This window comes from Haliotis cracherodii, unplaced genomic scaffold, assembly GCF_022045235.1.
Source record: "Haliotis cracherodii isolate W230 unplaced genomic scaffold, xgHalCrac1.p SCAF_38, whole genome shotgun sequence".
In the NCBI taxonomy this organism is placed as follows: Eukaryota; Metazoa; Mollusca; class Gastropoda; order Lepetellida; family Haliotidae; genus Haliotis; species Haliotis cracherodii.
The window spans coordinates 703,364-717,331 of NW_027266295.1; the positions used below are offsets into that span (position 1 = coordinate 703,364).

Here is a 13,968-nt window from a genome sequence, read left to right on the forward strand (position 1 = left end):
AAGAGTAAAAATTTCCGTTAATGAGATCTGATCACTTAATACACGTGTGTTACATCGTGGAACTCTATTTGGCTGTGCTCTAAGACAGACAGAGGACTCGTGACTGAATCGGGAAGAGTTGCGTCATCAAGAGAGTAAGGCAAGTTTCAAAATAAAAACATTAGTGCACACCAACAACTATTGAAATAGGAAACATATGGTGGAATATGGTGCACTAATTACATCGGACAGAAGGGGAGCGACAATGTACAAATTAAGGAAATGTAGAACATCCTGTTAAGGCATTGTATTGGTCGTACCGCAATTAAGCCCTCCCCAAAACCAAATATCGTTGCATGGATTTGTTAAAAACAGCAACAAGTCAGAGCACAAATACATATAATCAATAGAAATACATGTTATTGATGATAACATAAATATGTGTAATTCATAATTACAAATAACAGGTAATATGCCGTTTAGACATCAAAACGTCATTTCAAAACATGGCTTTGTTATAACGCCATTTACTTAAAAAGTGATTCGTCATACTTTCAAAGGCGTTAACATGACGTCATTACCATCATTTGATCTGATTCCGCCATGAAAGTAACAAAGGTGACGTTTTACAACATCATAGTTTTTGCATTTGTGATTAGGATAAGCGCCACGTTTTTACACACGGGGTTCTTTTAAACGCCACAGGCTTAAAAAAAGGGGACTGTGACACATGCGAGGGATTTCCATATTACACCACTCAGGGGAGATAACTCGCCCCCTCCAGTTACAACAGTACACCACTCAGGGGAGATAACTCGCCCCCTCCAGTTACAACAGTACATCACTCAGGAGAGATAACTCGCCCCCTCCAGTTACAACAGTACACCACTCAGGGGAGATAACTCGCCCCCTCCAGTTACAACAGTACACCAATCAGGGGAGATAACTCGCCCCTCCAGTTACAACAGTACACCACTCAGGGGAGATAACTCGCCCCCTCCAGTTACAACAGTACATCACTCAGGGGAGATAACTCGCCCCCTCCAGTTACAACAGTTCATCACTCAGGGGAGACAACCCACCCCATCCGGTTACAACAAACATACCTTTACACACTGATTTGGGTTGCTGCTGTTTAAACAAAAACAAAATTGTGTTTCAGGTACCCCGACCAACCTCTCTGACTGTCCAAATGCTGTTTGTTTTATCACACCTTGAAATCCGTCCTGAAACCTATAGGTAACATTCGGAATAGAAATTAGATGTTTTCTGAGAAACTGCCGGGCAAACAACTTAAACATCTATGTCTGATAGTGGCAAACAACTTATATATCTATCTCTGATAGTGGCTAAACATGAAACAAACAAGGAATGGTTATTCCACGGTGATGTATTTTATACAGGTATAAACATTGTGTTTTGAACCTAGTGTATTGCCGACTTGATTCAGCCTAGTAAAGTCTTGATAACGTTTGTAATAATTTGTCACATCCGAGGTGAATACCTTCTCTTTCTGGACAGTGTCTTAAACTGCAACTGCAAAGTCATTTGTGTTAAACGGTATCAACCCCCCACCCCCCCAATCATATCGTACACAATTACAAATTATCCTTGCGTGAGTGGATTGAGAGTCACATTGCTTTTATCATTTTTCCAGAAATAGGCCTCGCGCATTGTGAATGGGTACCCGGTAGGAGATGGCAATGGGACTGTTAATCTCCTATCATCACAGCTGGGGTTGTATACTCCCCAGGAAGCTGAGAATAAGGATAGAGTGCACACTGATTCATAATCCGGAGTAAACTAAATGTAGTGCCATGACCATTCACTTGAGTGGAATTTGGTGCATGATAAATTGGCTTCTAAAACACGGTTTGTGCTTAACACCATGTGCAGCACCCGTCCATGAGCCCTCCAATACCCTTGCGTTCACCCTGTCGTCATGATAGAGTCTGCTTTACAAGGTGTCCCAAAATCTCATCAGGCTTGATGGCCATCAGGTTTCACAGCTTCAATCCTTCCAACAACCACGATTTCGTGCCCATTCGTGTCATTACAGCAGGTTACGGAAAGGGCCGAGTGGTTACGAATTTTGTAACTTGGAGCAGGGCGGAATGATGCGAACATACCCGAGTAGCGAGTAGCGTCCAACAAAGACATACGTTAACGTCATTTTGAATATATACAGTGAAGCGTTGTTGCAGAAATCACTTGTTGATCGAACTACATGCTGTACAAAAGGGATTGATTACAACGTTGACATAAATAAAATACAAATATACATTTGTCATGGCATGGAAATAGTCGATGCCGAGTCAGCACCGAATAGTATTCAGCAAATCAGGGATCATCCAGTTCTGGCGCATGCACCACGATGTCCATATACCACGTGATAGAATATGCAAAGAGGATGACGTCATAGCTGTGTCTTGGCACACTCAAGTTGTCGCGGCTTCCCTCTCCCCTTGAAGCCAGTACGTCGTCACGCTCCCCTTGCCCTGGGAAATAACGAGGTGAGAGTCACGACGATGTCCACAACGACAACACAGACCAATCATATAATAGTAAGATGACATTACAAGCTAAGAGTGAGTGAGTTTAAAGCCATCTTGAACATTAATCCAGTTATATCACGGCGTGTCAGCTTGATGTGGGAGGAAAGCCTGAAGTGATGCAGTTCTCTGACGTTTACCACTTTGGTGAAATCAACGAACACGTGTATGGTGCTGACAAACCTAGAAACATAATCAGCGCGAACCAGGATTGACACCAACAATCATAGGTTTCTGGCGTGCCAACGGGATCACCCTCTAATGTTTTGGTATAAAATACAGACACTCACTCACACCGCGTCCAGGACTTAACCTTAGAGATATGGTACTCAACAAAAGTTAGGAACACAAGGCTTCAGCCAATCTGTGATTTCAACATAAAACATATATCCTGTGCATATCAGTCTGTTATATCTACGAAAACCTAATGGTGCCACTTTGGTAGCATAATAATATTCTTTTGAAATCGGAATTTCTCAATTAGTTGTTTATTGAAAAATGTCAATTCTATTTCTCGTTACTTCGATTAAACTTTCGTAATGTCGATCATTGCATCAAATAAATTCTCGTCTTTTCAATTACATTTTAAAAACTCGAAATATTGAAAAATCTGAATTAAGAGAAATGTCGATGTTGTTTGTATACAACACTGAAATAACGAGAAAATAATCAATGTTACGAGAAAAAATACTGCGAAATATCGAGAAGAAAATATTACATAACTAAAATAGCGAGAAATATTTATCTAAAAAGTGCAATTTAAGAAAATAAATTATGTTACCAAAGTGGCTTTCCTATACATCAGCCAATCCTGTAGAAATTTCAAAATCTGTTACTCCTGTACTCCTTATTAACGCCTACACGACAAAATACAACTATGTGTGTATCATAACAGTATGTGTAACACATATACTACCTTCATTTCAACAGCACCGCGAAGTTCAAGGTCAAATGTTTGGAACCGGTCAAGCACTTCTTTCGTCTGTGGACTCACGTGTATCCGCAACGCTACAAATAACGCAACATGTAGATTATTAAGTGAAGTCATTAAGGTGAAATGTGGTTCAAGGTCGCATTGAAGTTTAGTTCATGAACCAGCGACGGTCCTGTGTGTGTGGCGGCTTGTGCTACTCTGGCCGTATGCCGTTGTTATAGTGCTAGCCCAGCAAGATACCATGCTGCAGTTTAACATGGATATATAGTGCTAGTCCAGCAAGATACCATGCTGCAGTTTAACATGGATATATAGTGCTAGCCCAGCAAGATACCATACTGCAGTTTAACATGGATATATAGTGCTAGCCCAGCCAGATACCATACTGCAGTTTAACATGGATATATAGTGCTAGCCCAGCAAGATACCATGCTGCAGTTTAACATGGATATATAGTGCTAGCCCAGCAAGATACCATGCTGCAGTTTAACATGGATATATAGTGCTAGCCCAGCACGATACCATGCTGCAGTTTAACATGGATATATAGTGCTAGCATGGATATATAGTGCTAGCCCAGCAAGATACCATGCTGCAGTTTAACATGGATATATAGTGCTAGCCCAGCAAGATGCCATGCTGCAGTTTAACATGGATATATAGTGCTAGCCCAGCAAGACACCATGCTGCAGTTTAACAAGGATACCCCACTTAGACTCACTGTACTCTGAGCTGAGAAGTCCAGACAGGGTAACAACAAGCACCATTACTTTTGGCAAAGCGAGTCACTCACATGCCTGCAGTCTGAATTTCTGAAAGTGATGGTCCTTGTTTTAACCCCTTAATGACGAGCGCCAGACAGGGTAACAACAAGTACCATCACTTTTGGCAAAGTGAGTCATTCACATGTCAGCTTTCTGAAATGATTCAGTTTCATTCCACCCCTTCTCCATCCTCATGTGTTCTGAATGATAGTTACCAATTTTACGTATGACCTTTCATAATAAGCATTTCATTTATTTTAAAATAGCTCCATGCATCAATTTGAGCCCTGTGAAGATACAGGTTAGATTATGTTTTCAGCAACCTGCTTGTCATAAGATGCAACTAACAGGATCGGGTGGTCAGACTCGCTGACTTTGTTGATGCATGTCATCATATCCCATTGAATTGTCTGGTCGAGACTCAATTATTTACAGACTTCCGTCATACAGCTGGAATATTATTGTGTGTGGCGTTGAACAACAAACAAACAAAACATAAAATTGAGTAACTCGGCCCTCTGCAACACACTGTCAAAGAATCCAGTTGCGTCCTGATTTACGTAATCTGAGCCGACTGAAAGGCGAACCTGTAGCTTCCATGTGTGTCTGGGTTAATTGTGCAACACCTTGCCTTGACAGTGTGTCTGTTTCCCAAGATATCTTGATCAACGACATTTTTGTCTGGTCCGATATTTTTACAGAAAGTCATGAATTATACGAAGTTTTAGTGACTGTGGTTTAAGACACCCAGGCGTCTATCACAGAGACACAATACTGTAAGTATAAACACCTACACAAAAACAATAATCAGTTTCGAATATCTGAAACATAATTTATTGGGAGTTAGAGGAAAAATATAGGTGAAAAGTATTGGAATGGATTTTTAAAAATCAGTGATGAAAAAAGGGTAAGAACGTCTTGCCGTACTGGTAACATCTGCAGTGACACATTACTGTTAAATAAAGTTAATTCAGATTGTGAACATGTTCAATTCAGTGGTACGTATTTAGGGTTAGTTTTGTCGATAGAATACACACAGATCCAGAGAAGACTACTCCTTGATCAAAATATACATACGTAGACCATTCGACTCCATCCTGGATGCTGTGTTGACGGTGTCCCCAAACAGACAGTACCTCGGCATCTTCTGCCCCACCACCCCCGCACACACAGACCCTGTAGTGAGAAATTATACATCACACACATACCCTGTAGTAAGAAACATTACATTCAGATCTTTGACACATACATATCTGTCCTACCATTTTCTGCCACGAGGACTATTGAGAGACAAACATTACTCACTATTAGAAACACACTGACACATACAGATCGCTGTCCTACCCAAGACTATTGACAGACAAACACTACTCACTATTAGAAACACACTGACACATACAGATCGCTGTCCTACCCAAGACTACTGAGAGACAACCACTACTCACTATTAATAAGAAACACACTGACACATACAGATCGCTGTCCTACCCAAGACTATTGACAGACAAACACTACTCACTATTAGAAACACACTGACACATACAGATCGCTGTCCTACCCAAGACTATTGACAGACAAACACTACTCTCTATTAGAAACACACTGACACATACAGATTGCTGTCCTACCCAAAGTATTAACGTATTCATAGGAGTAAAATAATGAGGTCAGCAAGTTTCAAGTCAAAGTGATAATCATTCAACTCACCTGAATGGATTCCAATCCGCAGTTTAAGTTGCTGTTGCGGCCGATGGCGGATTTTGAAAGACAAGACAGCATTAAGTAAAGACAGGGACATCCGGGCTATTTCCCGCGCGTGCAGTTTCCCGTTTCTCCCAGGCAACCCAGACACCACCATATAGGCATCGCCTATCGTCTCCACCTGGCGGAATACAAGGAAGCAGGTTATGAACGAACAAACTAAAGTTACCTCCGGCAACCCAGACACCACCATATAGGCATCACCTATCGTCTCCACCTGGAGGAATACAAGTAAGCAGGTTAAGAACGAACAAGAAAGAAGTAAGCAAAGCTCACATACCCCCGTTATCCCCGCTGGTCAACAACAAATAGTAAATAGTTTTAACTTCAATGTTTCATAAACTAAGATTGAGTTCCAGTGACAATTGATCCCCCCTAAAATCTCCCATGTTACCAGTGTTCACTACGAGGAAGTAGATCACCATGAACACCTTTGAATAAAAATTTGATTGAGGAGTTACATAAGAAGAATTATCAAAAGGACCAAAAATTGTTGATATAAAAACACATAATTGGAGATTTATGAATTAAAAAAGGGAACAATATCATTTAAGAAAATCAATAAATTAATAATTTCCATCTAGCCTTAACTGATATGGATAAGAATTCATAAATTCAAACTAACACAAAGCACAGATACTTATGATGATCTACATGTGTGGAAACAATTTTGGAAAATATATTAGCTATACAAAACCAGTCATCAAAATTTCTGAATTCCATCATGTTTCCATGAAAACAGCAAAAGAGAAAACTTTCAGAATCTTATAAAAGATACAAAAACAATCATAGTGGTTAATGTAGCAAGTTTGCTGAAGCTAGGATACATAATATTGTAAACATGGATCGTACAAAAACTCTACCCAAAATTTATGTTTCAGCATGATTCCATGGAAACGGCAACAATAAAAAAATCAGAATCTTCAAACTGGCAGAAGGCACAAGTACTCATTGTGGTAAAAGTGTGTAGAAAGTTTGGTGAAGCTAGGGTGCATAGTTAAAAACCCTAAAAGTTTAAGTTTCTTAATGTTTCCATGGAAACGGCAAAAATTAAAAAGTTCAGAATTTTCAAACTAGCAAAAGGCACAAGTACTCAATGTGGTAAATGTGTGTAGCAAGTTTGGTGAAGCTAGGGTGCATAGTTAAAAAGATATAGGCCGTACAAAACACCCACCCTAAAAGTTTAAGTTTCTTAATGTTTCCATGGAAACAGCAAAAATTAAAAAGTTCAGAATCTTCAAACTAGCAAAAGGCACATGTACTCATTGTGGTAAATGTGTGTAGCAAGTTTGGTGAAGCTAGGGTGCATAGTTAAAAAGATATAAGCCGTACAAAACACCCACCCTAAAAGTTTAAGTTTCTTAATGTTTCCATGGAAACAGCAAAAATTAAAAAGTTCAGAATCTTCAAACTAGCAAAAGGCACATGTACTCATTGTGGTAAATGTGTGTAGCAAGTTTGGTGAAGCTCGGGTGCATGGTTAAAAAGATATGGGCCGTACAGAAGCTCGGACGGACGGACGGACGGACGGAACGCTATATACGCCCGATTTACTTCGTAAACGGGGGTGTAATAAACTAAAGTTACCTCCAAGACTAAATACGCCTGTTAACTGCACGGGGCTAAAACGAGTCACAACCTCTCTTTAGGTTGACAAAAGTATTAACAATTGAGGCATTGGTGGTGAATTTTGTACCACTGTCATTAAAATGTGCTTCAGGAGAATTATGCTGATGTGTTTGTATGACCATATAAGGTTTGTGTTTATACTGTTACTTTCTTGATCATTGTTTTTCCCGCTGTTATCCGATTTCTAAGATTCTAATGATACTTTAAAGGTTATATACCAAATACGTATGATGGTACGTGTTACTATGAGGGGCAGTCTGTTGTTTGTTTGTTTGTTTGTGTGTTTGTGTGTGTGTTTGTGTGGTGTTTATGCCACACTCGGCAATATGCCAGCCACATGACAGCAGTCTGTAAATAACTGAGTCCGGGCCAGACAATTCAGTGATTGACATCATAAGCAACGATCTAGGCAATCGGGATAGGATGACATACATCAACCAAGTCAGCGAGCCCTTTCAAGCATGGGTTGCTGAAGACCAGTTGTAACACAGATGTTCATGGGTGGCCAATCTATATCAGTGCAGAGTTGGCAGTATTTAACCATATCGTTTCAAATTAACATCAACAAGTTATCAGAGTTATCATGTTTTTAAGGTTCATGGCGGTGTTTATACTTTCTGATGCAATGAAGACCTAAATGACACTTGTTACATCTTCTCTAAACTTACATTGACTCGATAGTAAAATGAACAGATACTTACTTTATAGACATCGAAGTGTTCGATGATTGAATCAAACGTTGTATAGAGATCATTCAGCAAGTCTATCACCTACAACCAATCACAGATCAATAATTTCCCACAATCAGTGAGAGAATGAGAAAGGTTTTAAGCTGCTTTTATCAGTATTCCAGGCAGCAAAAGACTGGACCAACGCTGGAAATTAAACCCTGGTCTTCAGCGTAAAGAACCAACACCTTACCTACTGAACTACCCAACAGCCACAGCATCCAGAGTACAGTGAGGTAATTAATGGAACTAACACCTGGATTAATAAAGCCACAGGTACATAACGGACTGGTGTGTTTGTTTGTTTGTTGTTTAACGCAGCACTCAGCAATATTACAGCTATACGATGGTGGTCTGAAATAATCGAGTCAGACAATCCAGTGATTCACAACTATGACACAGTATACTGACTCCGAGCCCACCTGAACTTGTCCAATATATCACTTTAATACTGAGCACCAGGCAGGGTATCAATAAGTATCATCTTTTAATGTCTTTTCGTATGACACGGCCAGGTATTGAAGCACCGGTCATCCGCTATCCAGACACACGCTCTATACACCAGACCACGGAGTCGCTGTCCATAATGATTGTTTGTTTGTTTGTTTGTTTAACGTCGAACTCAGCAATATTCCACCTATATGACAGCGGTCTCTAAGTAACCATCCTGGACTAGACAGTCCAGAGATTGACATCATGAGCATTGATCTACGCATATAGGATACGATGACATTCATCAACCAAGTCTGGGAGCCTAACCACCCGATCCCGTTTGTCGCCTCTTACGACAAGCATATATGACTGTCACTGCAATCAGGGGTTGATGAATGGTTATAGAGGCATTATATGGTTTTACCTGCATCGGCGTGCTCTCCGATGACAACGCCGTGAAACCACAGATGTCGCTGAAGTAGATGGTCACTTCATCGTAGTTTTCCGCCTTGACCACCTCCCCCCTGATCAGCTGGCCCGCCACTGACCTGCAGCCAGAAGAACGACATTTAGTGTGTGAAGCGGACGTAAAATACCCATAGCTTATTGTAATGGCTGATCTCGAAAATCACTTGCAATATCATTTACCGGTCATGCTTGTATAAAGGGTTTCGTTTCCTACATTTTCTGATATCGAACAAATGTGCAAAATTAAAAACAAAACGAAAGTGCCTCTCTGGTAGCATATTATATATTTTTTTAAATATTAATTTGTTGTTTTAAATTCAATTATTTGTCTATTTTTTCGAAATTTCATTTTTATTTCTTGTTTCTTAGATTATGTTTTCATAATTTCGATTATTTTTCCGTATGTTCAATTCAATATTATTTTTCAAACTGAAATTTCTAATTTTATTTTTGTCGCTTCCAAATTTTTTTGGTAATTTCGAATATTTTCTCGTTACTTCAATTTTTTTCACGTTAATTCAATTTTAATTTAAATAAGAAATGAAAAAAAATTGAAGTTGTAAAAATAATAGAATTGAACCAAAAAATATAATCCAAATATAATCCAAGTAACGAGAAAAAGATACATGTATCAAAATTCAAGAAAATAATGGAAAGGATGGGAAATTAGTAGAAGCAATGAACAACAATTCGAAATTTCGATGTATTAAAATTAAATTGAAATGAGAATAGAACCTAAATTACGTGGAAATAATGATAGTAACGTGAACAAATTAGAGGTTTTTTTTGGTTTTTTTGTTGTTGTTTTTTTGTGTGTGTGTGTGTGTGTGCTTCTGTGTCGTGGTACGTATGTGTGTCATATCTTCACGCAGAGAGGGATCTTGTAGTAAAACATCTGACTATAATGCGGTTGTAGCACTGAGACCACTTTGCTAAGATCGGGCTATAAAACAGTGCCATGACCTCTGTTCAGGGCAACACCATGACTTCTGTTCAGGGCACCACCATGACCTCTGTTCAGGGCACCACCATGACGACCGGGTGTCCGGCTCCACCTACTTGGGCAGCATCATGTACAGCAGGTCCTCCGCCTTCTTCTTCTGCTCCAGGTAGTCGGCCGTCCTCTCCTCCACCAGCGCTTCCAGGTTGTTGGCGTACTGCTCCATGCGGGACAGCAGGTTGTCAAGGATGTTGCCCTTGTCTCCGTCCCTGCAAGTAAGACGGCCACAGAGGCTGTTATATCAGGTTGTTGGCGTACTGCTCCATGCGGGACAGCAGGTTGTCAAGGATGTTGCCCTTGTCCCCATCCCTGCAAGTAAGACGGCCACAGAGGCTGTTATATCAGGTGGTTGGTTGGTTGGTTGGTTGGTTTGTTGTGATAAGGTTGTGACACCTTCTAGTTTGTTGTTCGCGCGCCGCACTCAGCAATATTCCAGCTATATGACGGCGGTCTGTAAATAATCGAGTCTGAATCCAGTGATTGATATCATGAGCATCGATCCACACATTTGGGATTGATGACATGCATCAACAAAGTCAGCGAGCCTGACCATCCGATCCCGTTAGTCGCCTTTAACGACAAGCATAGTCACCGTTTACGGTAAGCATGGGTTGCTGAAGACCTATTGCACCCCGGAATCTTCGCAGGTCTATTTCAGGTGGTTAAATGGTCCATGGGAAGTTAAGGGTTATATTAAAATATTTTCACTGTACATCGTGCTTAAAATCTCAATTTATTGAGAGGGTGTGATTTTCTCTTCTTCACAGACATGTTCCGTTTCTTTGCATTAAGGGCGATGGAACAGTGTCCTGTGACGTCATGGGAGAGCCAAACTCATTATCTGGGTCTTCCACCCATTCGTGCCGTAAAAGGCAACTATGCCTGCCATAAGAGGCGACCCACAGGTTCGGGTGGTAAGACTCAATGACTTGATTGATGCATGTCATCGTCTTCCAATTGCGAGGATAGATGCTCATGATGTCAATGACGGGATTGTCTGGTCAACACTCGATTATTTACAGACCGTAGTCATATAGCTTGAATATTGCTGAGTGCGGCGTTAAGTAACAAACAAACAAACAAACAAACATACGGAAACACACAGGACACACACAACAAAGGATGTTGTACTATGTTTGAAAGGTGAAGGACATTGAAACCAGGAGAAATCGTCACAGTGGGAGAAGATTCTTCTCGCATCGGAGAGAAACGGCCGAGTGATTGCATGCTGTTCACGTAACTAATCACCTTTTACTGTGCGCTAATGACGTTTATCGCCTTTTTAATTGAGTTCCATTTGAATCGAAATGAAAATGGTTAATGGAAACAGACATTGCGGGACATTTTCACGAAGGGACTGTGTCGGTGCGTCTGCCACCGTATGAATAATTCTAATGCACAATAGAACAAATGTACTTGTCAAACACTGAATTGTTTTTTTATGTTATTTTATGTTAACATTCACAAAAGTAAAAAAGCATACAGTTGTTAGACATGTTTTAATATCATTATGTTTAAATTACGGCTGCTCAAAATAACACTTTATATTTTCTCAGTCACGAACTTTCATCCATCCATTCTTGATCATCAGACTGTATCATGTTTCACTACTGATGGCAAATTTGGACTGGTGGCTGATTGGGAAGTTCCACAACCGTTTAGTCTGTTAGGGAGGGGCAAGACGTGTCACCTCGTCATGACAACACGTCTTCTCACTGTAGTAAGGTGCTTCATATCACTGTAGTAAGGGGCTTCATATCACTGTAGTAAGGTGCCTTATATCACTGTAGTAAGGTGCTTCATATCACTGTAGTAAGGTGCTTAATATCACTGTAGTAAGGTGCCTAATATCACTGTAGTAAGGTGCCTAATATCACTCTAGTAAGGTGCTCATATCACTGTAGTAAGGTGCTCATATCACTGTAGTAAGGTGCCTAATATCACTGTAGTAAGGTGCCTCATATCACTGTAGTAAGGTGCTCATATCACTGTAGTAAGGTGCTCATATCACTGTAGTAAGGTGCCTCATATCACTGTAGTAAGGTGCTCATATCACTGTAGTAAGGTGCCTCATATCACTGTAGTAAGGTGCCTCATATCACTGTAGTAAGGTGCCTAATATCACTGTAGTAAGGTGCCTAATATCACTGTAGTAAGGTGCCTAATATCACTGTAGTAAGGTGCCTAATATCACTCTAGTAAGGTGCTCATATCACTGTAGTAAGGTGCTCATATCACTGTAGTAAGGTGCCTAATATCACTGTAGTAAGGTGCCTAATATCACTGTAGTAAGGTGCCTAATATCACTGTAGTAAGGTGCTCATATCACTGTAGTAAGGTGCCTAATATCACTGTAGTAAGGTGCCTCATATCACTGTAGTAAGGTGCTCATATCACTGTAGTAAGGTGCCTCATATTACTGTAGTAAGGTGCTCATATCACTGTAGTAAGGTGCTTCATATCACTGTAGTAAGGTGCTTCATATCACTGTATTAAGGTGCTCATATCACTGTAGTAAGGTGCCTCATGGGGGATTGATTGGATCCAAGTGATCCCTACCTGTTGAGTTTCCTGATGATTGACTTCAGCGCCGTGACGTCAGGCCTCTCCGCAGGGTCGTCTGCCCAACATCGCCGGATGACGTCAGCAAGCTCGTCACAAGGACAGTCATAATCCTCCAGTGTGGGTCGGAACAAGGGGCGACTACCCTTCTTCACCTTATCATGAATCTCTGCATTGGACAAAAACGAAACAATTTTAATGCTGAAAATAGTGGTTATATAACTATGAGTTGAGGGAGCGTGAGACATACGACAGCTTACCTTGTGGTGAGAGATCCAAGCCTTGCTTCATCTATGGATGATGCATTGAAGAAAGGGTTGGGTGGAAGGGAAGATGCTGTGGTTGAGGGGGCATGAGACATACAACAGCTTACCTTGTGGTGAGAGATCCAAGCCTTGCTTCATCTATGGGTTTTACATTGAAGAAAGGGTTGGGTGGAAGGGAAGATGCTGTGGTTGAGGGGGCATGAGACATACAACATCTCTTACCTTGTGGTGAGAGATCCAAGCCTCGGAGATGGAAAACCCCACTTCTGTATACGATCTCTTGACAGATGATAGCAAAGCTGTACACATCCGCCTTCTGACTGCCTTCCGGTGGCCGACACATCATGCGCAGAAGCTCGGGGGCCGTCCACAGCTTACCTGCAACGTGCATTCTCAGATTTATGTTTGTTTGTTTGTTTGTTTGTTTGTTGTTACACGCCGCACTCAGCAATATTCCAGCTATATGACGGCGGTCTGTAAATAATCAAGTCTGGACCAGACAATCCCGTGATTGAAATCGTGAGCATCGATCTAAGCAAGTTGGCGAGTCTGATAATCCGATCCCGTTAGTCGCCTCTTTACGGCAAACATAGTCGTCTTTTACGACAAGCATGGGTAGCTGAAGACCTATTCTGACCCGAATCTTCACTGGTCGATGTGAGATCAGGTGATTTGAGGTGAAATGGGGTTTAACGTCGCGTTCAAGATTGTTTCAGATATATAACGTCATACATGCATGTGTGTGTGCATGTGTATGTGAGATAGAGAGAGTCTGCTTGTACGAGTCCAGACTAAAGCCGGTTTATAGAGCTTAGCCCACTGAGATACCACGCCCCAGCTTAACATGAATACCCCATACAAACCAGTTGCTTAAAGAAAACAACGACATACCT

The 13,968-nt window shown here is 40.9% G+C and overlaps 1 protein-coding gene across 1 annotated transcript in view; it reads right to left on the reverse strand.

The window, feature by feature from the left end:
* Positions 1-1,574: 1,574 nt before the first annotated feature.
* Positions 1,575-13,968, reverse strand: part of LOC139477955 (atrial natriuretic peptide receptor 1-like) — a 309,333-nt gene continuing 296,939 nt past the window's right edge. Inside the window, exons 14-22 of the mRNA XM_071260401.1 lie at positions 13,298-13,453; positions 12,807-12,978; positions 10,307-10,456; positions 9,204-9,327; positions 8,321-8,389; positions 5,937-6,111; positions 5,307-5,405; positions 3,448-3,539; positions 1,575-2,477 (exon numbers count right to left, since the gene is read on the reverse strand). Of these exons, the coding sequence (XP_071116502.1) occupies positions 2,418-2,477; positions 3,448-3,539; positions 5,307-5,405; positions 5,937-6,111; positions 8,321-8,389; positions 9,204-9,327; positions 10,307-10,456; positions 12,807-12,978; positions 13,298-13,453 (1,097 nt within the window). The 3' untranslated portion in view covers positions 1,575-2,417. The remainder of the gene's footprint in view (positions 2,478-3,447; positions 3,540-5,306; positions 5,406-5,936; positions 6,112-8,320; positions 8,390-9,203; positions 9,328-10,306; positions 10,457-12,806; positions 12,979-13,297; positions 13,454-13,968) is intronic.